Source organism: Accipiter gentilis, chromosome 17 (genome assembly GCF_929443795.1).
Source record: "Accipiter gentilis chromosome 17, bAccGen1.1, whole genome shotgun sequence".
NCBI classification, from domain to species: domain Eukaryota; kingdom Metazoa; phylum Chordata; class Aves; order Accipitriformes; family Accipitridae; genus Astur; species Astur gentilis.
The window spans coordinates 4,591,997-4,615,545 of NC_064896.1; the positions used below are offsets into that span (position 1 = coordinate 4,591,997).

Here is a 23,549-nt window from a genome sequence, read left to right on the forward strand (position 1 = left end):
CCCACGCCCGTCCCCAATAAACACCTCGAGTCCGCCGTTCTCCCGGTCGGGGCTCTCCCGGGACGAAGCCGCTCCCCGCCGGGAGGAACCGGGGGGGACGGTGCCCGGCGCGGCCGGCAGGGGGCGCCGCGGTGAGGGACCGGGGCTGGGCGGGGCCGGGGCGGGGCGGGGCGGACACGTCCACCGGGCGAGCGGCGCGGCGGGGCCGGGACCGGGCGCTGCGGCGCCATGAAGGACTGCGAGTACCGGCAGATCCCGCCGGGGGTAGCGGGGCCGGGACCGGGTACGGTTGTTTCGTCACCTCCGTTATCGAGCGGGCCGGAGCGGGCCGGGTCGGCCCGTCGTCCGCGGCGGAAGTGGGAGGTGTTCCCGGGCCGTAACCGGTTCTACTGCGGCGGTCGCCTCATGCTGGCTCGGCACAGCGGAGTCTTCGCTCTCACCCTCGGCCTCATCCTGGCCACCAGCGGCCTCTTCTTCGCCTTCGAGTGAGTCCGGGCTGCCGGGCCGGGGGGCTCCGGGCACCGCCCCGGGGTCTGCGGGGCTTTGGGGCGTCCGTGTCCGCCCGCGCTGGGGCCCCGGGACCGGCCACCCCCCCCTCCCCCCAAAAAAAAAAAAGGGTTTAGGTCCCCTTCCCTGCTGGGGTAAAGCCGCCTGGGGTCTGGCCCTCGGATCAATCCCACTGGGGGCTCCGAGCAGCTCTTGTCCCCCTCCTTTAAGCCCCCTCCTTTTGGGGGGAGCCGTGGGTTAGCTGGCATCCCACCCACGCTCTCGGGGGTTGGGGGGGGCACCTCTCTGCCCCGCCATGGGACCCCCGGTATCCTTCTCTTCTCCCCCCCTCCCTCCCTCCCCAAGCCATTCCCCTGCTGCACAGCCCCCAGACCCACTTTGCGGGCAGTCCCTGCTTCCCCTTTGCCTGTCCCCAGGTGTGTTCGTGTGGGGGTGGGCAGGGGCGGCCCTGGAGTTTGTTTGCTCAGTCTGGCCCTGGGAAGGGGGTTAACATCCTCCCAGGATGCCCCCCTTGGTCTCTAAATACCCCCACCAATCTCCCTTCCTGCTACAGAGGAGAGAACTGGTCCAGAATTGCAGCCAGGAAACCCCCAAGCCTGGTGGGACTTGGTCCCTAGAGGCATCAGAAACAGTGTTTCTGTTCAAGGTGCTCAATAAATGGTGAAATCCTTTGGGGTCCCGCCCTGGGGGTCAGTGCTGGAGCTCTGTCCCCATTGTGCAGCGGTGTCTGAGGAAGAGGGAGCTGCATCTATCCCAGTCCCCTTTCCTTTTGGAAAGCTGGTCCAGGGAAGCTCCCCATTCCTGTGCCCCGAGGGAGAGGAGAGCCAAGAGCACCCCGTTATGTCCTGCGCTGCCCGGAGGAGCTGGGGAAGGAGCGCCGTTGGTTATTGACACCTCTGAGGGATTCTGCTTTCCTGCCTCCACATTTGTGTCTCAGGAGGGAAGGGAGCTTGTTTTTCCTGCCGCTGTATGAAGCCGGGGGTGGGGGGGGTGTTTGCCTGTCTTTGGATCATGGCGTTATCTCTGGGAGTCTGAGAGTAAAGCTGTCCAAGCCTGCTGGCAGGGAGATGAAGGTATTTGATCGGATTAGAGGTTCTGAGAAGTCAAATGAGCTGAAAGGGGCAGGCAGCTGTGGGAGGCAGTAACGGCATCCCGACGCGAAAACTCCTTTCTTACTGTCGTCTGTGCCTCTTTGACAGCTTTCTCTGCTGTATCTGAAACTAATGGGCAGCTCTAGCACAGTAACTGCTTTGTATGGGGCCAAGCAGAGGACATCTGCTCTCCCCTCCCTTCTTGCCTAGTCACTCTTTCTTGCTTGAAGATGCCCTGGGGCTTTCCAAGTTGTTATTTTAGCAGTGTGCTTCTGTTTGCATCGGTTACGGTTTGCTGAATGTATAGCAAATACATCTTGCCTGTCTCTACAGTTCACTCTTTTTTTTTTTTTTTTTTTCCAAATACGATTTCTTGTTGCCTGATGGGGAAAAGCGGGCTCCATAGATTCCCCTGGAAAAGGAGTGGCAACAAAGCTCACACCTCTCATTTCAGAGACCTTTCTGTCCCTCTGTCAGGGAGACGACCGAGGGGCTCGGCAGCAGTGTTGGTCCTGGGCTGAAGGGGTTTTGTTGCTTGGTGGCTGCTTTGTTCTGGACAGCTGAGCTTGGGAGTTGAAACAAAAGTTGCTTAATCCTCTCAAACTGCCTTGCAGCGTTACTGAGACTTAGCGCTGCCCGCAGACATCAGGGCTCAAGCAGCTTGCCTGTCTGCGCTCGAATCTGGTACTTATCAGTGCTTATAATAGCAAATCCCTCTGCAGAGCGAGGGACAAGAGGGGTCGCCGGCACTGTGCCGTGCAAAGAGCTGTGTTCCTCGGCTGTCTTCACCTGTCGTGCTGCGAGTAACAGAGCTGCCCTGATGTGGACCGCGATCGTGCCAGTCCCCATCTGTGGAAAAACAGCCCCAGGTTGTAGTATGGCAAACCCAGGAGTGGGCATCATCTGCTTAGATGCCTGGTGGCTTGTCACAGCGGTGTCAGTGCTGAAAGGCATCCTCATCCAAACATCTGGCACACCATGAAGGCCACACGAGTCATCCAGAGACAGCAAAGCTGTGTTGAATCGAAGCCAAGTTCCCTCTCAGCTTTGCGTATTGGGACCAAATGGGATCACATTCATGCCGATTTTGATCCCTGCTTAAGTTTGGGGTGTTTCTCCATGTGTTCTTGATGCTGCTGTTTTAGAGGGTGATCGAGCTTCGGGGCAGCTGTCAGGTTTTTGAAACGCAGTTCTGGGACTTCAGAAAGGCAAAGAGGTTGTGTACAGGGTCTCGTACTGCCATCTCTGTGCCGAAGATCCTGTCTTCCCAGTGCCACTCCAGTGTTTTCTGGGCTGGCTCTTGCTGTTCCAGAGGTCTCTGCAAAGCAGCAGCGCTTCAGCCCACTACCCTGTGACAATTCATAATGTGTAGTGTCACAGCTGAGAGCCAGTTCTGTAGTGATGGTTGGTAACAATGCAATTTTTTTTTTTCTTTTAACAGCTGCCCCTTCCTTGCCAGTCACCTCACCTTGGCCATCCCCATCATTGCAGCCATCCTCTTCTTCTTTGTCATCAGCTGCCTGCTCCAGACAAGCTTCAGAGACCCGGGTATCCTGCCCAGAGCCACCCCAAGTGAGGCCGCAGACCTGGAAAAGCGGATTGGTGAGACTTCTGTTCCCTCTCCTGTGTTTGGTCCGGTGCATGCTTCAGTGCGCGTGCGCGCACGTGTGTTTCAGGCTCAGTGAGTCTCCTTTTGGTCTTTACTCCTCACCAGTTGTCCAGGGGGAGAAAAGGCCAGAATATCAGATTGTGAGGCTAGAGGCTGTCTTATGAGTCCTGGTAAGAGAGGTGCAACAAGCTCGTCTAGCACAGCAGGCAGTGCTTCAGAGAGAGGCTCTGCAGAGAAGCAGAGGTGGTTTTCCTTTCTGTTCAGTCCCATCGCTTTCCCAGGCAAAGCCCTGTACAGTGGGTCGTGGCTGTAGCTGTTCCTGCCCTCAGGACGATGCCTGAGTGGGCAGTGGCTCCGCGCAGAGCTCAGGGGAGGGAGAGCTTGCGACATCGGTGTCCTAAACATGAATACTGTTAGGGACTGTGTAGCGGCGGCTCGGAGAGCACAAAGTCCCCCTTCAGAATCACTCTGCCAGGCTCTTGAAGACAGAGCGAGAGTGTTTGTGCTGCTCCGTAACGGTGCGTTAGTTACTTTGAATGTTGTCCAAACTCAGAGGAATCGGACCCTGTGTGTTCTTCTGCAAAATATGGGCAGTGAGGACATAGGATAATTAATTTAAGCATGAATGCTTTTTAAGATTATGATTTGCCATTGAGCCTGTGGTGCCGCAAGGTTTTCTTTATCGTAATGGTTTCTAACAGTATGCTAATGTTTGTCCCCATCTAAAACTGCTCTGTCACGCTGTTTTGGTGGTGTCCAAGAAGGTGTACGCATCAAGGATCTGGGGACTTTGTTGATGTGAGGCGTAGTAACAAATGCTTTAGCAAAGCTGATGCAAGACAGCTTGAATCTACCGCGCTGAAGACGGTTTCAAGGCAGTAATTCTACCTCTGACGAAAAAAATGGTTTTAAAATACCCTCAGAGTGGTTATCTGTGTTTCTATTTATAAGTGCCTGAAGCAGTAATCTGGTTGCAGATGCTGCCTGATGCGCCAGCTGTTGCTGTTAATATAATCCACTTCTTACCCTCTTAACATGCTCACTGTTACATCTCTATTCTCAAAGACTTCCTCAGAGTTGGAAAGGTGTTCTTATAAGAGTGACTAAAATAAAGGAATAACCCCCAAAATTGCAATTGTGATACAGGGCTTTTCCAGCTCACGCTTTTGCTGAGCAGAGAAAGAGCCAGTCCCCAGTGAACAATGAAGTGCCAGCACACACAGGTGTGACTTGCAGCATCCCTAAAAATCCTCAATCTCGACCTTGAGGAGGAGGAATCCCCTTGTGCTACTGACATTCACATGTCAAATTTCAATGAAATCTGCCTGGAGCACTTGAGACCTGCTCGCTGTCCTCCCCCGCTGTGATGGAAATGAGTCCCTTGAGCCTGGCGGTGCTGCTGGCTCCAGCTGCGGGTTGGCAAGTTCTGTGCTGGCAGCGGTGGGGGATGCTTCTGCTGAGGTTATCCTGATTTCTGTAACTTGGATGCTTACAGCAGAGGAGGAACCACGTGTACGTTGACAGATTATGTTGCCTCCTTGTGTTGTGATCTGTTGGACTCGCAGAGATGAGTTGGTGTTACTGGGCACGTAAATGCTGCTGCTTTTACGCTCACTATTTATAAATTGCTTTAAGTTCTTAAAGCATTGGGCAGATATTACTTCCTCTTGGCATCCCAGCAGCACTGTCATTGAACAGACAAGGAAAGGACATAAATAATGCTGCGAGGAGCTGACTGGAGTTCCTGGCTGCCCACCCCACAACAAATCCTGTAGGCTGAGCTGCTTCTTAGCTTTTGCTGAAAATCAGGAAAGCACGTGCCAATCCCTTACCCTGCCAGGAAGCAGCTCGGGGTGATACGGGGGCTTGGGCTTCACCTGCAGCAATTTGACTGTCTCTCCTCGCCCTTGCAGACAGCATGGGTACCTCTACCTATCGCCCGCCAGCCCGCACGATGGAAGTGGTCATAAACAAGTATGTGGTGAAACTCAAGTACTGCTACACCTGCAAAATGTTCCGCCCTCCACGCACCTCTCACTGCAGTGTCTGCGACAACTGTGTCGGTAAGCCCGGAACGTGGAAAGGTGCTGATACCTCGGGGTGGGAGTGTGTGTTTTGTGTTCCTGGACAGATTGCTTTTGCTTCTCGTAAAGGATTATAAAGCGAGATACTGACTGGTCTTTCTTCTTCCCATTTAAAATGAAAGCAACACCAGTGCAGTGGCTCAGGTCCAAGACTCTGTATCTCTGCTTTCCCTGGTTGTGGGAGGACGGTACTGTAAAATGCAGTTAAGGCCTCCACCAGACACGAGGTTTGCTGCAGGCTCCTTGTTGTCCGTGGCCTTGCTGTCACCAGACTGGTAGAGATACCACTGTAGATGCTGGCTGAGCTCTTCTGTGTCCTCTCCCTGTGCCCTCAGAGTGTGGTGGGGCTGGAGGGAACGAACAAAGACCTGAAGAAAAGCCTCTGATGGCTCCACACAATCCAGGCGCAGGCGTGGGGCAGCTGCAAGGCGGTGGGCAGGGAGGTTCCCAGCATCGCCTGGCTGCACCGGAGCAACTTGAACTGGCAACAGGGTGGCATGTGATTTAGGGGCATGCCCGGAGAGTTTACTCCTCGTGCGGCTGCTCCTGGTCGTGCATCGTGTGGATGAGGAGGCTGTGCTTTATGCTGTCTGCCAAGGCAGCCTGAGGAGCAAGCAGTCACAGGACCCCAAGGCTCTGGTTAAGAGAAGAAGTTTGGGAGTTACTGAGCGCTCTGCGTTCGGGGATAGCCGTGGGTGGCTGTGACTCCTCCTTATGCTGGAATGGCTCGCTGGAAAGCAGCCGTGGCTGGAGCAGTGTTTGAAAAGGAGCCATCTGGGGGAGCGGGCATGCGCCTGCTTTGCGTGTGATGGGTTTTTGTTTGCACTGGTGTCCCCCGCAGAATGGTTACCGCAGTCCTGTTAGTCTGAAATGCAGCCCTTTCATTAGAAGGCAGTCGGGAGTGTTTCCAGATATATTGCACCTGCCCTGGGTTCCCAGGCAGTTTCTGTGGTTTTATAGGCATATCTTTATAACTTTGAAAATTATTTTCTGCCCTGAAGAAGGCGGGTGAAGCTGACATGCAGAAAGGGAGCAGCGACGCTGTGTGCGCACACACCCAGTGCTGCTAGGTACTGGAAAAACTGCCACGCTTTCCCTGCTCTCTTTCAGTTTTAGTAATGGTAGATGTCACAAGGCTTGTATTTCTGCAGGGTTTGGCGAGAGGAATGGTTTGGCCTTTGATGGTAAAAAAGGGCATGTGAGCGGGTGGCAGTGCTCTGTTGAAACTTCTTGCTAACATATTGCTGCGGAGGGGTTGTGGACTCAGGGTGGTGCGTGGAAGCTGGATTTGTAGCCCCTGTTTTTTGGGGGCTCAGCAGAGTTTACTCTGGTGCGGGGTGCAAGGCGGCAGGAGTCCTCACCGTGTCCCTTTGTTTCAGAGAGGTTTGATCACCACTGCCCCTGGGTGGGCAACTGCGTGGGGAAGCGCAACTATCGCTACTTCTATGCCTTCATCCTCTCCCTGTCCTTCCTGACAGCCTTCATCTTCGCCTGTGTCGTCACCCACCTCACTCTGCGTAAGTACCGCGGGTACTAACAGCGATGTGTGCCGTGCTCCCGGCCACAAATGACTTGAGGCAGCACTGGGTTCACTGTTCCTGTGGGACAGAGTGTGGGAAGAGTCTGGTTGGTTTACAGCAGGCTTTTCAGTGCAGGTGGCCTGAATAAACGGGGTCTCAGACTGCAGGGAACCACAGATCCACCCTGCACGGGGCTGCAGAGAGACCTTGAGAGCTGGTGACTGGGTTATCCCCTCCAGAGCAAATGAGCTGGTGGGTGTATTTGCTCTTAACCTGGCGGGGAAGGTGACTTGCTTGTCAGCCCCAAATCTCCTGGAGCTGTGTCTGCACACTGACATTTCTGCAAAGTTACAGACTGCAGATGTTTCTCAGGCAGCCAGGCAGATCCATATGGCCCACAGGGAGGTGACTGCCTGCTGGGGAGTGTAGCGTTGGCTGGAGATGCAGGGCTGCCTGATGCAGTGTTGTTCCTTGTCCTATTTTGCTTTGCAGGCTCTCAGAGAGATGGATTCCTTGCCACTCTGAAGACAACACCTGCAAGATATCCTTCTGATGCCATCAGCTGCTCAGACTGTCGAGCACTGGTGCAGTGACACTAACCATGTAACAGAGAGGTGCAATGAGCCCTTCATAGGGTCGCCCTGGCGTACTTTCCACAACTTAATTTAATCCCCTAGCTACCTGGTTGGGTCAGGCAGGCATCTCTTCATCTGTAGACTGATAACATCACAAAGTTGGGAAGACCTTTAGTTGACCACCAGGGACTAAGGGTGGGTGACAAGCTTGTTTCCCAGGTTGCAAGTTTACATGGAAAGGGAAGCGGCTGGAGCAGGCTGTGCCTTGGTGGATGCCTGCAGAATGGTATGGGGAATGGGAAGCTTGTTGGGATGTTTTTGTGGCCCAGCGTGTGTGGTTGCAGCATGCACCTCCCAAAACATTCCTCCGCCTCTCCTTGCAGGATGATTTTGTTCCCTGAGACTTCCTTGACTTTTGTTTCACTGTGCTGGAGCTGGTGATTTGTTTTTTCTCAGTCTGGTCTATTTTGGGCCTCTCAGGTTTTCACACTTATTTAGTTGCTTCCAACCTGACGACAAACGAAGATGTAAGTACCTGGACGCTTGTCCTTCTGCAGGGCCGGCCCTGGTGCTTCCTAAGTAGAGGTGAGGTTTTCAGGAGATACTTGGCTGCCTGCCTCAGTGCAGTATCTCAGTAAGACATGCTGCCTGCATTGCCTGTGATAATCCATCGCAAAGCAAAGGGCCCGTGCCCAAGGCATTTAGGCTGTAGTTTCAGGTAGCTGAGTGGGAGGAAAGCAGCGTGCAGCAGCAGGGGACTGTGCAACACGTGTTGCTTGGCAGTGTCAGGCTATGGGGGTCACGCGCTGCAGTGTTAGAAAGGTCATGTGTTTGTTTTTTCCAGTCTGTATGTGGCCTCACTTAAAATTAGGAGTTCCGAGATTAAAAAAGGAAGGCTGGCCCCAGAGATTTATTTGGGTGTTAGCCTGGGACATGGGTGATCTTAATTCAGCATCCCGCATAACCACAAATTTCCTCTGAGACCCTGGGCAAGTCCCTTTGTCTCTATCAGTTCCTCATGTCTGATAGGCAAATAATGTACAGACATCTGATGAGATTAATGTCAAAGTCTGGGCTGCTTGCAGACTCCAAGGGCCAAATGAGTACCCTGAGCAGAGCAGATTGTATGGAAAAGCAGGATCTGTCTGATCCTCAGAAGGAATCAAAATTCATCCTTCTGGCCAGAAGTACCTGTTATCCTTGCTGGAAGCTTCCAGCACTGCACAAGGCATGTTTGCATCCCCCTTTTTTTTTTTTTTTTTTTATCCCCACTTATTCCCCTCTCCACCTCTCTGTTACGTTCAGAGGTGTTGGCAGAACTGCACAAGGCCACGTAAGTGAAGGTAATGGAGGTCGCACCCCAGTACTGAGAGCACCAGGTCCAAGCACGTGGCCTGTTGCCTCTCTGGTTGCATTGCCCACGTTGCCAGTCTTATGCTGCAACTGGGGAGAGGAAGTAAAAACAAAAGGAGGAAACGTAATGGTAAATGGTTCGCTGCAGCCAGGGGCCTGGGGCCAGGTATAGCATCTGCCCACTCGTGTGTGCCTGTGCTTGATGTGACTGGGGTTTCAAAATCAGAGTCCCGGTGGCAGCTGCTCAGGGTGGGGGCAGATGAGATTGTTTCCTCCTGTTGCAGCATGGCCTGGGAATCCCCTTGCTGTTTGTTCAGCCTGAGGAGCCCAGGAGGGACCATGAGGTAGAGCCCTGCTCTGATGAGCTTTCAGCCTAGGAGAGAATGAGGGGAGGAGGAGGAGGAGGCTGGCATTGAAGATGGTGATACTGACAAGTTGCCATGCAGCACGGGGAGGGCACAGCTTTGGAGCTTTCTTGCTGCGAGGCTGAACCTTGGCAGAGGCAGGAGCGGCATATTGCTCTCTCTTCTGGCTGCCTTTCTGCAGCTGTCCAGCTTGTTAAAGCAAAGAGAGGGAGGATGTTTGCAGTTAGACAAGCCTTCTGCTTCTTGAGTAAGGATTATTATTATCGTGAAATTATCTGTTATCACATCTTTCCTGTCTTAATCTGCCTGTATCCTTTCCCTTTCAGATCAAAGGGTCCTGGTCAAATAAGAGGGGTTCGGAGTTTGCCAATCCCTACAGCCATAAAAGTATCCTCACAAACTGCTGTGCAGTGCTGTGTGGACCATTCCATCCCAGGTAAGAGCTTTTGACCTCCACGGCATTGGGAATTGCATCCTGCTCTGTGGGAGGGGCCTTGGAAAGGACAGATTTATCACAATTCAGGGGAGACTGTCAGCACAAACACATCTACTTCAATGATGATGAATGATGAGTTTCCCAGTTTCTGCATAGAAAGGCCGGAGATATGGATAAGTAAGAGATACAGCTGTTGTTTCTCCTGTGTTTGAGCTCGATGAGTTTGGGTCGCTTGTAATTGTTTCATGGAGTTTGCAGATAAGACACATCCCGCAATTCAATAAGAGGAGGGTAATGGCACCAAAGGGCTTGGCAGCAGATGGTAAATACCAGTAGTGGCACTACTTCTTAGCACTGTTTTTCCTCCTGTACTCTGAGGATTGAGCATCGTGGCAAGCAGCTGACAGAGATCCGCACCAGGCAGTGCGGAGAGCCTGGGTTTTTACCAACACTTAGATTACCTGAAACGCTTAGTAGCCTCCTACCAAATGCTCTTACCTGAGTTAATCAGAACCGACATTAAAACAAGGGCAAAGGTGGGCAGTTTGCTGCAGATGTAAGGAAGTTTTGGGCCTGAAGCACGGGTACCTGCAGCACGGGATTATCGCTGCTTTGTCACAAGAGGGTGCAATTGGGCAGAGTCAGGCCGGCGTCCCCATGCGCTGTGCAGCAGCAGCTGAGGACCTCCACACTGACTTGGAGCTCTCAGCCTGTCCTAGGGCATGTGGGGATCCTTGAGACAAGTTTATTCAGTGGATCCAATTTGGATTTTTGTGGAGCGTCTCGGAGGTGCTAACTCAGTGTAACGCAACAGCTGGGGAGGGTGTCTGAGGCTGTGGAGCTAGAGTCGAAGTGTGTTTTATGCTTATATCTGGCCCTGCTCTCTGAAGTGCCCCCAAGCTTTTGGTTGGATTCGGAGGTGCTGAGATGCCAGTGCTGCCATTCAGAGATGGTAGATCTGCAGATTCAGGGAGCCAAGCTGTTTGCTGGGAGGCTGTGGAGAGAATAGCGTTTTACTCCCAGTTCTTGCCTCATTCATGTTGTTTTCCTGTTGTGAAGACCTTTCGCCAGTTCCCGTTTGGGTTTGTGGTGACCCAAATCTTTAACTGCCTAAAAGCTGCTTGGTGGCTTGTGTGATAAGTTTGTGGTTTGTCTAATGGGCAGGAAGCTGTGTTATCCAGCGTGCTCCTGCCGATGCTTTGTTTGGCAGCTCCCACGAGGAGAACCCTCTCTGTGGCTTGTGAGCTCCTGCCTTCATGGAGTCTTCATTTCCTGAACTCCTCTCCCCTTGCACCCTTCCCTTTCTGTTTTCCAGTTTGATAGACAGAAGAGGATTTATCCAGCCAGATGTCGGGACCCCGGCCAGTCCTAAGAGTGAAATCCCTTCCTTTGGAGCCAAAACTGACACCAGCATGGTAGGAGGCGTTCCCTAGCAGTTCTGTGATGTAGCCCAGTGCCTGCTGTGCCTGCACCTCGCTCCAGCCAGTACCTTCCCCTCTTACCATCTCCCCAGCCTCAGGCAGGACAGCCCTGTGATGCAGAGCTGCCAAAGACTTGGTCGAGCCATATGTTGCCTTTTTTTTTTTTTTTTTTTTTTTTTTTTTTTTTTTTTAAGTTTATTTATTTTTTGTTTCACTGTGATGTGGCCTGTCTGGACTTTGGACTGAGAGAGCCCAACAGCATGCAAGACCCTCAGATTTGTGCAGAAAGTAGGGGGTTCCTGCTGCACCTGGGAAGAAAATAGGTCTGGGGAGCCACCAGACCTTCTGAGTCCGGAGCGTCTGCTCCTGGGGATCACTGTTTCCTGCCAGGAGTCATGAGGTGGGCCGATGATGGGAGCTGGGGACTGGCAAAGGGTTCCTGCTCTGAGCTGGGCTGTCACAGCTCATCTTCTGAGCTGGTGGAGGCATAAGTTCCCTGGTATCCCTGTTATCTTCATGAACGTGTCCTGCTCCCCTGTGCTGACGTGGAAGGACTGTTCTGTCTCTTAATGGCTGGGTTCTCACCTTGACTGCTGCCGGAGTGGCTTTTCTTTTCCAGAAGTGGTTGTGCCTCGGTAATTCGGGGCTCTTCAGCTGGGAGGACTCTGGCTCCCAGCAGATGTGGAAGCTAGCTAGATGTCCCAGCTGCTGTTGATCCTATTTTCTGGCGGCTGGTCACTGAGGAGGTGCTGAAGAACTCTATGTTTTGGCCCTGCCAGTCAGTAAGACAGCATTTTGCAGCAAGGACACAAGTTAGGATGACCCTTCTTTTAACAGGGAAGAAGAAACATGCAGTGTTCTGTGGCTCTTGTCATGAGATGCTGGTTGGCAAGGCTACAGTTGAAAGATTTGGGAACCTTAGCTTGCCAGGAAGGCCTGGTTATGTCCTGTCTGTACGAGACCAAAAGGCAACAGAAAAGTGCCTGAATTCCTGAGGGTCATACCCTTTTGAGGTGGAGTTTCACAGAGGAAGCAGTGAAACAGGTGCTGATCTCTGATAACCTCACGTTGTGCTCTTGGTTTGGGTTTCTGGCCAGCAGACGAGAGCAGGGCTGTCCCCAACGCCTCAGGAGCAATTCCCGTGTGCTTGGGCTCATCCACGAGCATCGCTCCGTCCCTGCGGAGGCATGGGAGAGCTGGGCTGGGCAGCCAGCTCTGCGTCGCTGACACTGAAGTGTGTGTAGGGGAGAGTCACAGACCTTGTTAGCAATACTTGAATCGTGTTATTAAAAGCTGCTGGATATTTTTGCACAATTCGTAGATTATTTTTTTTTGTCTATGTAGAACGTTTTATATTTGGCGCACGTAGCATTGTGCATGTTAGCACCAGGGCAGAGGCTTGCAGCGTTTTGTGTCGAGCTGTCTGGTTAGGTTTCCGTGGGTCAGACGCATGTATTTCAACCTCAGGTAGAGGCAGCACATTTCTGGGGGCAGCCCGTCCCCACTGAATTCATCAGCGTCGTGCTTCACACACTGTGAATGACCGCGCCAGCCCGTGCGCAGCTTTGAGGCACGCCGGGCGATGGCAGAGGCACAAGGTTTCCCCAGCCTTACATTTCTGGCTGGCTGCACGGAGATCTCAGTGCTTCTTTGCTGTGGCCACCAGCTCTACCTTCCCCTCTGCAAAGAGCCAAGGTGAGAGCATGGGCGACGGCTGCTGAATTTCTACCGGATCCCGGCAGATGGCCCTCACCACCCGGGGAGGCTCCCGGTGATGCTCTGCCAGCCGCCCCAATCCTGCACCTTCGTGCCATCTCACGGGCCAGGTGCTTTAGCGTGTTGTCCGTGTTGCATCCAGAGAGGCCACCCTGCCCTTCCCTCCCCGCTTCTCCTGCAGGGATGTCCCCAGTGGGGCTTGTCCGTGGCAGGCGTGGGGCCAGGGTGAGCCGAGCTGTGCGGAGCGGGTCCGGTGCTGGGGAGTGAGGAGCAGTGTGGGGGCTGTTCCCAGGGGCCAAACTCCTTCCTGTTTTTATTTAAACCGGTTTCCTTTGTTACTCAACATAATAAAGTTATATTTTTAAAGAGTTAATTGCTTGGATTATTATTTTATTCTTTTTAAGAGAGAAGAGGGCAGGTGTCTCTGTTTAACAGCTGTCAGGTGGCAGTTGGACTCTATGAGGCCCAGGCCTTGCCTGGAATCTGTTATAACCTCCTGCAGGATGGGGCTGCGAGGGATCCTTAGCAACAATTGGTGCTGCTGTGACTCTTGCTGGAGTGAAGGGATTTTTCTGTCCCATGTCTCCAGGCTGGGCAGGGTCTCACCTGCTCGCTGGTCCCCTTCCTGCAGAAGCTGTCACCTCAGCATCCTTTCCCCACCTACCTCGTTCGGTCCAGGGCTGTGCCAGGACCTGCGGTCCCCCCCATCTAACTGAGCCCGCTCCGGCTGTACCGGCAGGTGTTGAGGTGCATAATCTCTGGTGTCTTCCCCAGGAGGATGCCTGCCAGGACTTTGCCATTTCCTGCACAGCCTGACGGGATTTGCCCCCTCCTTGGACGTTAGCCCTGCTTTCTGAGGGTTAGCTGGTAAGAAAGCGCTTTCTTCTCCGTCATCCGCTCGACCGACCCATCTCATCTCCACTGCATGACCAGCTCTGTCCACGGAGCCCATCACCCTCCAGTTGTGTAGACATCTGTTTGCCATGTGGCCCATCCATCCCACCAGTATCCCACTGGCATCCTGCCGGCGTGAGGGGCGGCGAGCCCTGGGTTGTGCCGTCTCGGTGCAGGGCTGCGTGGCAGAGGGGTTGCCCGCAGTCTCGGCGAGAAGAAAGGGACGGTTTCCCCCAGCTTTGTGCTGGGGCTTGGTACGAGATGGAGCCACCCGGTCTGCGCGGTGCATGCATGGTGGTGCTTGGAAAACTGGGTGGCTGAGGGTTGGCTCGGGCTCTGGGCAGAGGGTTCATGAAGCCCGGGGCTTGCTGGATGGCACGCCGTGGTGGTTTGTGCTCGGTGGAGCTGCCGTGATGGGATTGGAGGGAACGCCCAACTGATGCAGAGATTTAGCGTTCGGAGCGAGCTGTGGCCTGAAGAGAGGAGGGGGGGCCTGGAACAGATTTCTAATCCCAGCTCTGACCTGCTCTGTGGTTCAGGCAATTCCTCCCCTCCCTCCCTTTCTGCCTGTTTTCCTCTCTGTAACACCAGGTTCCTCCTCCGGCATACCCATGGCCACAGTAAGTTCCTTCCGAAGCACGTTGTGATGAAGCCCTGCTTCACTTGTGGGCTGCAGAGCTGCCCCTCTCCCTCGCCCCACGAGCTCCTGCCTGCTCGAGCCTTGGCGGCAGTGATGGCGGAAGGCTGCCCCTTTCTCCCTGCTTGTGGCTGCCAGCGCTCTCCTCCCACCTGGACTTTCTCCCCTTTCTGCCACCAAGCCTGGGTGCTCCTCTCTGCTCCCTGCTGCTCCTCGCTCATGTATTTCTGGCACTAACCCCCTCTTTCTCTTCCTCTCCTCTCCTCTCCCTCACACCGGGTCGATCCAGTATCAAGAGCCCTGGCATCCCGCAGCCCTCTGCCTCCCGTGGAGCATCCTGCGGGGAGCCAAGACACGACGGGCAGCATCCGAGACTACAGCCATGACCACCACGAGTGCCTCTGCTCGCCAGGGCTACATGGCTGCGCCTTCCTCCCTCCCACCACAAGAGAGGGTGGAAAGCGGCTGTGCACAAGGAAAAGCTTTTCCAACCCCTCTCTGGGAGCCGGGACGGCCATCCTGCAGGTTCAAAGCTCAAAGCCATACAGCCGTCCCATCCGAGTGCAATAACTGGAGTTCCTGCTGTCCCCTGCCACTGGATGGACTCATGCAACCAAGCTGAGGCTGCCAGTGGCTCCCTGTAACCACCAGCTTTACCCCCAGTGAAGGTGTCTCCCCTCCCGTAGATGCTGGAAGATAGCGGTTAGCATTCCAGCGGGCTTTCGAAAGGAGCAGGCTTCACGCCAGAGCGGTTATAGCCGAGCCGGTGGCATTACACGCCCAGCCCCACCAAGCCCCACTCTGAGCCGCGTCCATGTGCCGGAGGACTGTCCTCTCCGGATGGGAGTTAGTACGTGGTCAGGGTTTACCCTTGCAAACCCCCCTGGCCAGTTCCCACCTTCCTGTTTCATCTTAGTGCAGCTCTAGTTTTAGGGAAAGGGGTTCAAGCCCTGCAGCACCTTGACCGGCCGGCATTGCCGGAGGCTGCAGCACAGGCTGGGCTGGGAGCCGCGCTGCGGAGCTGTGCAGCCAGACCTGTCCCCCAGCCCAGCGTAGAGCCCAGTAGACTTCACCATCTATTTATGCCTTGTACTTTTGTAACAAAATAAAAGTTTCTCCTATTTACTGTACGCCAGCGTCTGGTTGCTGCTCTGCCGGTGGAGGGGAACTGCTCCCTGCAGCTCGTGCCCGGGCACGCCGGTGCTGCGCGGGGTGGGGAAGCCAAGCAGAGCCACAGAGGGCTGGCACCCCTCTGCCATCGGCCGTGCCGGCCACGGGACCGGGAGCCAGGAGCTTCCTAAGCTCGGCTGTGGCACTAGCCATGGCCTTGAGGCAAGTCGCAGCCTTCCGTGGCTCCGCACCCTCCTGTATGGCGGGGAGGGCACCAGCCTTGCCGCTGGGACCGGGGAAGGAGTGATGGGCAGTGCCTCGTGGGACCCGGGGTGCGGTGAGCACCCCAGGCAAAATTCGTCCCCCACTGAAGTATCGGGAGCCAGCAGTGTTCCCACAGCCCGGGAAGCCGCGGGGCTGGATGGGTGAGGATGGGGGTGGCCGGGTGGGCTGTGAGCATCCTTCCAGTGCCGCTGGGAATGGCCACGAGCATCCTCTGCCTCCTGCCTGCCATCGCGGAGCCGCTCGAGTGCCCGGCCCATGCCTGCCCGCAGCATCGCCAGCTCAGCTCACGGGACTGGAGAGGCGCGCTGGCCTGGGCAGCGTCCCCTGGGGCTGGGGCTTAGCTGGGTATCCCTCTCTCTGGGGCGATGCACCTTCTGGTGGTGTTCTTTGGCATTTGGGGCACCCATGGGTGCTCTGCAGGGGGATGCTGCAGCCGAGCTCACCCGCAGCCTCTGCGCGGCGATCTGGGGCTCTTTCCCTTCACCCACCCGCTGATTTTCACGAAACCGGTAGAGCAGAATGTTTTTGCAGCCTCCTCTCAGCCCATTGTAACTAAAATTTGGCAGCAGCTCAGCCCCTTTGGCAGGGGCTGCCGGCAGACGCCTGAGCCAAGGTCGAGCCATCGCGCACCCCATCTGAGCGTCCCGTCCTGCTGCGGGGGGGTCCTGCCAGGGGCTGGGAGTCTCCCCACGGAATCCTCTCGGAGCAGAACTGACACGGGATTAAACAGCCCAAAGGCAGCCGGGCTGGTGGAGGATCAGTCTGAGATTTTGAAGCCAGGTCTGGCAGCAAGTGATTTGCCAGGGCTGGGGGCTGCAGACCCTGACCACGTACAGCTTTGCGGCTCCCCCACCCGGGGACTGCTGCCTCGCATTTTTGCACGGGACTGAGATGGTTTTTAGAGGGCCGGGTACATCGGGCTGCCCGTTTGACCCCCAGTCCCCGTATGGGGGCTTTTGTGCTTGGTTGAAGCTCTTAGAGGGTCTCTGTGGATCTGCCTCCCTCCCCAAAACACCTCATCTGCTGGGTGGAGGGTGAGAGACGGGCAGTGGTCTCCTATGTGGCCATTCCTTCGGGAAGTGCCTTTTCCCAGCTGTGTAACCTACTCCCAAAGTGGATCACGCTCACCTGGGGAAGGAGCTCTTAATTGCTGGCGAGGCACCGCACGTGGTGCGGTGCTGGGGTGGGACACGGAGGGGCTGCGGGGAAGCTGGCGGTGCTGGACACCGTCGTGCTGCTACCACATGTGAGCCCCTCGACGGGCCGGGGTACCCCAGACCCACCATGTGCCCAGAGGTTTGCCCGGGAGGGGGTAAGCAGCCCCGAATCCCCCTCGCCAGGGGAGGGAGGGAGCGGTGTGGAGGCTGGGGGTGTTTTCCTGGGCTGCAAATGGCTGGGAAAAGCATCCACGGATCTTTCTCGTGTCCTCTGTCCCCAGCATCCTCCATCGCCATGTCTATGCGGGACCTGAGCGATACGGAGTCGGGGGGGTGATGACAGGGATGGGGTGGCACCGGGGGCTGTTTACAGGGATGAGTAAAGCAGCGAGTCACACTGATTAAAAAAAAAATATTAAAAAAAATTAAAAAAAAAACCCCAACCCTTTTTGCCTTGGCCCAATGCCGCCAAGCACCGGCCCCACCCTGCCCTTCCCGCACGGTTCCCGCACGGCAGATAAGGCCGGGGATTGGCACAAGCTGCGAGGCCGAGGCTTCGCCAGCACGGCCAGCAGCCGCCAGCACCCGGCGTGTGGCAACAAGCTTAAGCAGGATGAGAGTGAAACTGCAGCGCAACGCGAAGCAGAGATCCTAATCGGGGCGGCGCGTTTCCATCGGCGGCCCAGCACCTACGGCGAGTTTGTGTCAAAAAAAAATTTAAAAATTAAAAAAAACCCAAACAAACAACAAAACGACCCCCAAAACTTTTCCAGTTATAGCTTGAGAGATCAGAAAAGACCCCGGTGATGGGGAAATGGAGCCCTGGGCTGGAGGTGAGCAGTGGAGGAGCCCCGAGTTCGATGGGGCTGGGGGGGGGTCCTCCCTGCCGCCGGCTGGATCCAGGCTCACACCGCCGGTGGCTGCCCCACCGTGGGACATTTTGGGAGGGGGTCGGGCCCGTCCCGCTGCGCGGCGGCTCAAAGGCAGGGGGTGATTGCACCCTGCTTTGGGGCGGTCCCTCCCGCGGCGCTTGGGCGAGTTGCTGAGCCTCTCTGCCTCGGTTTCCCCACCTGTGGGAATAAATACCTGCCTGTCAAGCCCTCGCAATTACTAGCGAGTTAATCACCATATAAAAACGACAGTGATACGATTTTTTTTGGGGGGGGGGGTGGGGGGGTGGGGAGGAAACCGTTTTTACGACCGGACACACCCCATGGCCCATTTCTCCAGGGGGGGGTGGGAAGAGCTGAACACTGCTGCATCTCTGCGTAACACCCCCCCTGCTCCCCGAAATGATAACCCACTGGCTGTGTGTGTCCCCCCCCCCCCCACTTCCAAGCACTTTTAGCAGCGGGACGGGCGTTCCCTCGGTCCCGGAGTGGGTGTTGGCTGGGGGAGACCCCCAGGGCATCCATGGGTGCTGCACCCACCGCCAAGCCCTCCCCAAGGACCCATGGGGAAGGCAGGGCGTTGGCCACCCCCCCTCCTTCGCCCCTTCCCCAGCACCCGCCGCCCGCGGGCGATGATTCACCGCAATTTTCCTTTTAAGGCCGGGCTCGACGGGGAGGAAGCAGAGGAGGAGGAGGAGGACACTCCTTCGACCTCGCTGGCTCCTCCTGCTCTCGCTCGAGGCTCCGACGCTCAGCCAAAAACGAATCCCGGCGGCGGGGCTCGGCAGAGGCTCCGAAGGCTCCCAGCCCCGCTCCTCGCCCAAGCGTCTGCCCTGCGCCCGCGTCCCAGCCATGGCAAGAAACCACCAAGTGCAGAAGGCCAAGCTGGCCGAGCAGGCTGAGCGCTATGAGGACATGGCGGACTTCATGAAGGCGGTGGTGGAACACGGGGACGAGTTGTCCAACGAGGAACGCAACCTCCTCTCCGTCGCCTACAAGAACGTGGTGGGGTGCCAGCGCTCGGCGTGGAGGGTCATCTCCAGCATCGAGCACAAAACCGAAGAGGGGGACGACAAAGCGCAGCTGGTGAACGAATATCGGGAGAAGGTGGAAAGGGAGCTGAATGGCGTCTGCAAGAACGTCCTGGCCTTGCTGGACAAGTATCTCATCAAGAAGGCGAGCGACGCTGAGAGCAAGGTCTTCTACCTGAAGATGAAGGGCGACTACTTCCGATACCTGGCCGAGGTGGCCACCGGGGACGACCGCAAGAAGACGATAGACAACGCCCAGGAAGCCTACCAAGAGGCCATGGACATCAGCAAAAAGGAGATGCAGCCCACGAACCCCATCCGCCTGGGGCTGGCGCTCAACTTCTCCGTCTTCCACTACGAGATCGCCAACGCCCCCGACCAGGCCATCTCCCTGGCCAAGACCACCTTCGATGAGGCCATGGGAGACCTGCACACGCTCAGCGAAGACTCCTACAAGGACAGCACCCTCATCATGCAGCTGCTCAGGGACAACCTCACGCTATGGACAGCCGAGTGCGCCGGAGAAGACGGCGGCGAGGCTGGCGAAGAGCCCAAGAACTGAACGGCCCCCGTGGAGCTGGGGACCGGCCCCCACCTGCCCCCCCTCCAGTCCCTTTGGCATCTCTTCATGGTTTTTTTTTTTGGTTTGGTTTTTTTTTTTTTTTTGGTTTAGTTTTTTGCGGGGGGGCGGGGGGAAGGCATCTCAGCTCCCCCCACGGCCCCCCCAGCCTGGATGCCGGGAGTGGGGGTGGCTTTGGCATGGCTCCCCCCCCCCCCTTCCCTCTCCCCCATCCTCTGCTCTGGGGAGGGGGAAAGGAGGGAAGGGGGGGTCCCTCTGTCCCAGCGCTGCCATCACCCCACTATTTAACATTTTGGCTGGGGGGGGGGGCCAGCCTAGCATGTGCCAGCTCCAAACCCCCAGAGGGCTGGAGCCACGACAGGAGGAGGTGAGGGGCCAGGACGGGGCAAGAGGGGGGGGGTCCGGGCAGCCTCGCCATCCCGGGGCGGGGGGGTCGCGTATTGCCAAAGCCTCTGTGCGTCTCCAATAAACCATCTCCTGCACGCCTGCCTCTGGTCTGCCTCATCTCTCCCCCGCGCACGTGTCCGGGCAGCTCCTGCCGCCGCCGGGCACCCGCTTCACCTTCCACCCGGGGAGCGGTTGGGTCCCTTGGGATCTGCAGCACCGGTTTGGCTGCTCCCGAACCCCGCCAAAGCCCTGCGATGGGGTCTCGGGGTGCTCGGCGAGCCCCATCCCTCAGTGGCTGCCCTTGGAAGGGCTCATAGGGTGGGCTCTGCCTCCATGGGGTGAAGGTTTTGGCAGCCCCACGGCGGGTGAGCTGCGGTGATTTCCAGCACTGGCTGCTCTGTGGGGTGCACCGAGGTCCCCGACCCTGCTGTGGGGTGCCCCACCCCCTTGGTGCAAACCCACCGTGCCCCAAAACCTGTCACCGAGGCCCTTGTGCAGGTCCCCTCCACCAGCTCTCCTCTACGCCCAATGGCCGGGCTATGGGTGGGGGGGTGTCCCCCCTAAAGGAGCATTGGCAGCCACATGGGGACAACCCTGGGGTGTCATCAGGGTGGGGACGTCCCCGTCGAGGTCCTGACGTGCTGGAGCGGGCGAAAGCTCAGCACTTCTGGCCTTGGCGTCCGGCCACGGCGAAGGGTGCAGCTCACCGAGCGCAGGCCCCCTCCTCCCTCCGCCGCCAGCACGAGTTTCAACATGAAAAATAATTACAATAAAATACAGTCATGGCACCCTGGGCTATGAGCTCATCAGATCAAGAGCAGCAGGGCTGGGCAGGAGCCGGCCTTTGATGGGAAACGCCGGGATGCCGGGAGGAAACGTGCCATGACTCAGGCCGTGCCATCCCAGTTCAGCGGGGTCCCCAACTGGGGACGTGGGGGACATGCCAGCCCCGAGCTCCGGCATGGCCAAAACCCAGCTCCTGAGGTGCCAGGAGCTCCTGGGCTTTGGGGAAACTGAGGCACAACCAGGGAAGTGACCCCTGCTCCCCCCGTTGTGTGCAGGGATTACGGGGCACCCAGTGTAAAGCCCATGGGGCTGCTGCTCCCTGTGCAGGGACCGGCCTGGGATGTAATGAGGTTTGCCAGGGCTCTGCCGTGGGAAAGCGCTGGCTGCTGTGGGAGGTTTAGCTGCGCAAACCAGAACCTGTTCGCCCTGGATGGGACACGTCACCTAGAGCAGGGCTGGGCGCAGAGCCCAGCCGCGGCATTAACTCCTGCCCCCCCAGCCCCTCACCCACCCCTTCCCAGTCCCCATCCCCATCAGGGCATCTTGAAGAAGCAAACGTGGTTGCCGCCTTGGCCCTGCCAAGGACTGGGTCAGCGGCCCCAGCAGGTTGCAGTTTGCTGGGCAGGTCCCAGCTGAATTGGGGGGGCCCGCGGCGGTGTTGGGGAGACCAGCCGGTTCCTGGGGGGGAGGCCAGCAAGGGGCCCTGACGCTTGGCCTCCACCCGGCCCCGAGCGCTCCCAGCCTGGGAGCCAGCCCCAGACCTGTAATTAGCCAAACCGGGGCTGGCCGACGTGAAAAACGAGCCAAGGGCTCTCGCTGGCCCTTGACCCGGCAGTCTGGGGACACGAGCAGCCCGGGCTGGTTAAACTGGGGGGGGGGGGTGGCCATGTGGGAGCTGGGAGGTGCTGGTGCAGGGGGTTAACCAGGGGTGGCCATCCGACCCTGCTGCTTTTTGGGGCCCATGGGCGGCAGGAGGACAACGGGGCTCCTGCTGGCCTCCCAGGAGTTAACCGATTTTGACAGCGCCCAAAATTGCAGAGTGGCTGGGCCGTGTAGGAGGACGATGCTCCCCGGCCTCCCAGCCGGTCCAGCAGCTTTTTGGGGCTGGGAGGGAGGCCCTGGGCCCCGCAACACCTCCCGTGAGAGGGTTGTGCTGCTGGGGAGCACAGGGTGATCCCTGGGGTCCTCCTGGCCCCCCCATTTCACATAGGGTGGTGGGACCCAGACAGAAGGGACCAGGGAGACATGGGACCCTGATCCCCATCCTCATCCCCTGGCTGGGGCGACGCTCTCAGCATCCCTGACACTGCGCGCAAGAAGGGGTGCACAGCAAAGCTTTCAAATATATGTGTTTTAGTAGCTTTAACACCAGTAAAGCAAAGGGACACTGGTGCCCTGGGGCCAGGGAGTGTCCCCCACCCTGGAGCCACCCTCCCAGCAAGGCACTGGGAGCAGGGTCCAGGTACAGCCTCATTCACAGGGGCTGCCCCCCCCCCAGCTAGTAGCCATGGGGCTAAGGCTACTGAAACAGGTCTCTGAGGGCAAGTGGGGGATGATGCCCCTGGCCACGCTGCCTGCAAAAGGCTCTGCCAGTCCTGAGTGGGGCTGGCGGGCTGCAGGACCCACAGCCAGGTTCGTCCCTTGTCCCCAGCTCTCACAACCTCCCCGCAGGGATTCGTCCCCCGGGGCCGGGGCTGGCCGGCTCCTGGCTGCCTGGCAGGGCCGGTTGAGGCTGAGTCGTGGCACCCAAGGGAGACAGTGCTGGCTAGCTGTTACCATTTGTCCCAGGGGTGGTGATGGGCAGCCTCCTGCCAGGCAGGTACAGGGGTGTGCCAGGCCTCCCCTGGGTGCCTGGCCTGGGGGCTTTTTGGTTTTTGGAGAGGCTTTTCATACCCCCTCAGAGAGCACCACTTGATGGGGAAACTCACAGCCTTTGAGCAGGAGCCCTGTGATGGAGCCGGCATCCCCCAGCCTCTCCTGGGGCAGATACTCCTGGGGTCACGCTGACCCCATCCTCTGGATTTTAGCCCACCGTCTTGTCTGTCCTACAGCCCTGGGGACACTCCAGGCGTGGGACTGAGCCCTGACCTACATTGCAATGACTGGGGACTGCCAAAAATACTCAGTATTTCCTCCTGGCACCCACATTTGCACCAGCCTGGCTGGCTGACTTGGCTTGATCCAGGCCTGACCCTGTATTTTGGGCTATGGACAGGGACCCTGCAGCTGTCTGGGGGTAACCCGGCTCTGGGTTGCTGCTGCCTCCCCAGCAAGCAGCTGCAGTGACACTTTGCCAGGTGGGATGGGCAACCAGGACTCTGGTGTGGTGGCCCGGCTGCAAGACAGGGGTTGGTGCTGGAAGCCAGAGGCGGGGAGCACAGCATTCCATTCCCTTCCCAGCTCAGTGGCTGCAACTGAAGTCCAAACCCTCTCCATCCCAAAAACACATGACCTGCCGTGTTCAGTCTGACCCAGGAGGTCCCATGTGGCATCAGGGTGGGCTCAGCCTCTCCCAGTCCCGGACTTGGAGGGGCCAGGGCAGGTAGGACCAGCTTGGCAAAAAGCCTGCCCCCCCCCCCCCCCCCCCCCGGGATGTGCCTCAATTGGGGTGACTAATCCTGGCCCTTTGCCCCAGCCGATTGCTCAACGGGAGCGACAGGAGCCAAAGTGTCACCTCCCTGAGCCCCAGGAGCCTCAGCGAGGCCGTCCCCTCCCAGCGTGGGGACATGTGGGTACAGGAGCCAGCTGGATTTTGTGCCCGGGGTCCCCCGGCTATCCCTCCCTGCTGCAGAGCCATTTTCTGCTTTGCCCTGACCAAGAGCAGAGAGTGTCATCCCTGCTGAGCTGTGGGTCCCAATTCAGACCCCAATTTCCACACCCGGGCTGCAAAGAGCCCCTTGGTGTGAAAACGCTGCACTTTTCAGGCTGTAGCTCTTTTAGACGTCAGCATTTCTTGGTTTGGACACAGCAGAGGTTCCCTGAGCTGAGAAGTTTCTGTCACCTTTGATTTCCATTTTCTCCAGCACCAGCACAGCGTGGCAAGGCTGGGGCTGCAGCTACTGCCTGGGTATTAAAATAAAAGAGCCAAACAGCCACAAAAGCTTTGATGGCTCTT

The 23,549-nt window shown here is 57.2% G+C and overlaps 2 protein-coding genes across 6 annotated transcripts; both read left to right on the plus strand.

Annotated features, from left to right (window-relative positions):
• Positions 1-174: 174 nt before the first annotated feature.
• Positions 175-15,312, plus strand: ZDHHC18 (zinc finger DHHC-type palmitoyltransferase 18). 5 transcript variants are annotated; one of them, XR_007508532.1, is made up of 10 exons: positions 175-485; positions 3,040-3,200; positions 5,121-5,270; positions 6,671-6,808; positions 7,304-7,352; positions 7,811-7,913; positions 9,431-9,540; positions 10,856-10,955; positions 13,452-13,544; positions 14,498-14,610. XR_007508532.1 is itself a non-coding variant. In XM_049820527.1 (9 exons), the coding sequence occupies exons 1-9, from the start codon at positions 229-231 to the stop codon at positions 14,828-14,830; spliced, it is 1,401 nt and encodes a 466-aa protein (XP_049676484.1). In that variant the 5' UTR covers positions 175-228; the 3' UTR covers positions 14,831-15,312. The 5 variants fall into 5 exon arrangements, 3 of the variants coding, with proteins under 3 accessions (XP_049676484.1, XP_049676486.1, XP_049676487.1); XM_049820527.1 differs by lacking the exon at positions 13,452-13,544 and having other exon boundaries at positions 14,498-15,312; XM_049820529.1 differs by lacking the exon at positions 14,498-14,610 and having other exon boundaries at positions 13,452-14,490.
• A 3,190-nt stretch (positions 15,313-18,502) lies between these two features.
• SFN (stratifin) lies at positions 18,503-19,328 on the plus strand. Its single transcript, XM_049820540.1, has one exon. It carries the CDS (start codon positions 18,503-18,505, stop codon positions 19,241-19,243), a length of 741 nt encoding a protein of 246 aa, XP_049676497.1. The 3' UTR covers positions 19,244-19,328.
• The last annotated feature ends 4,221 nt before the right edge of the window (positions 19,329-23,549 follow it).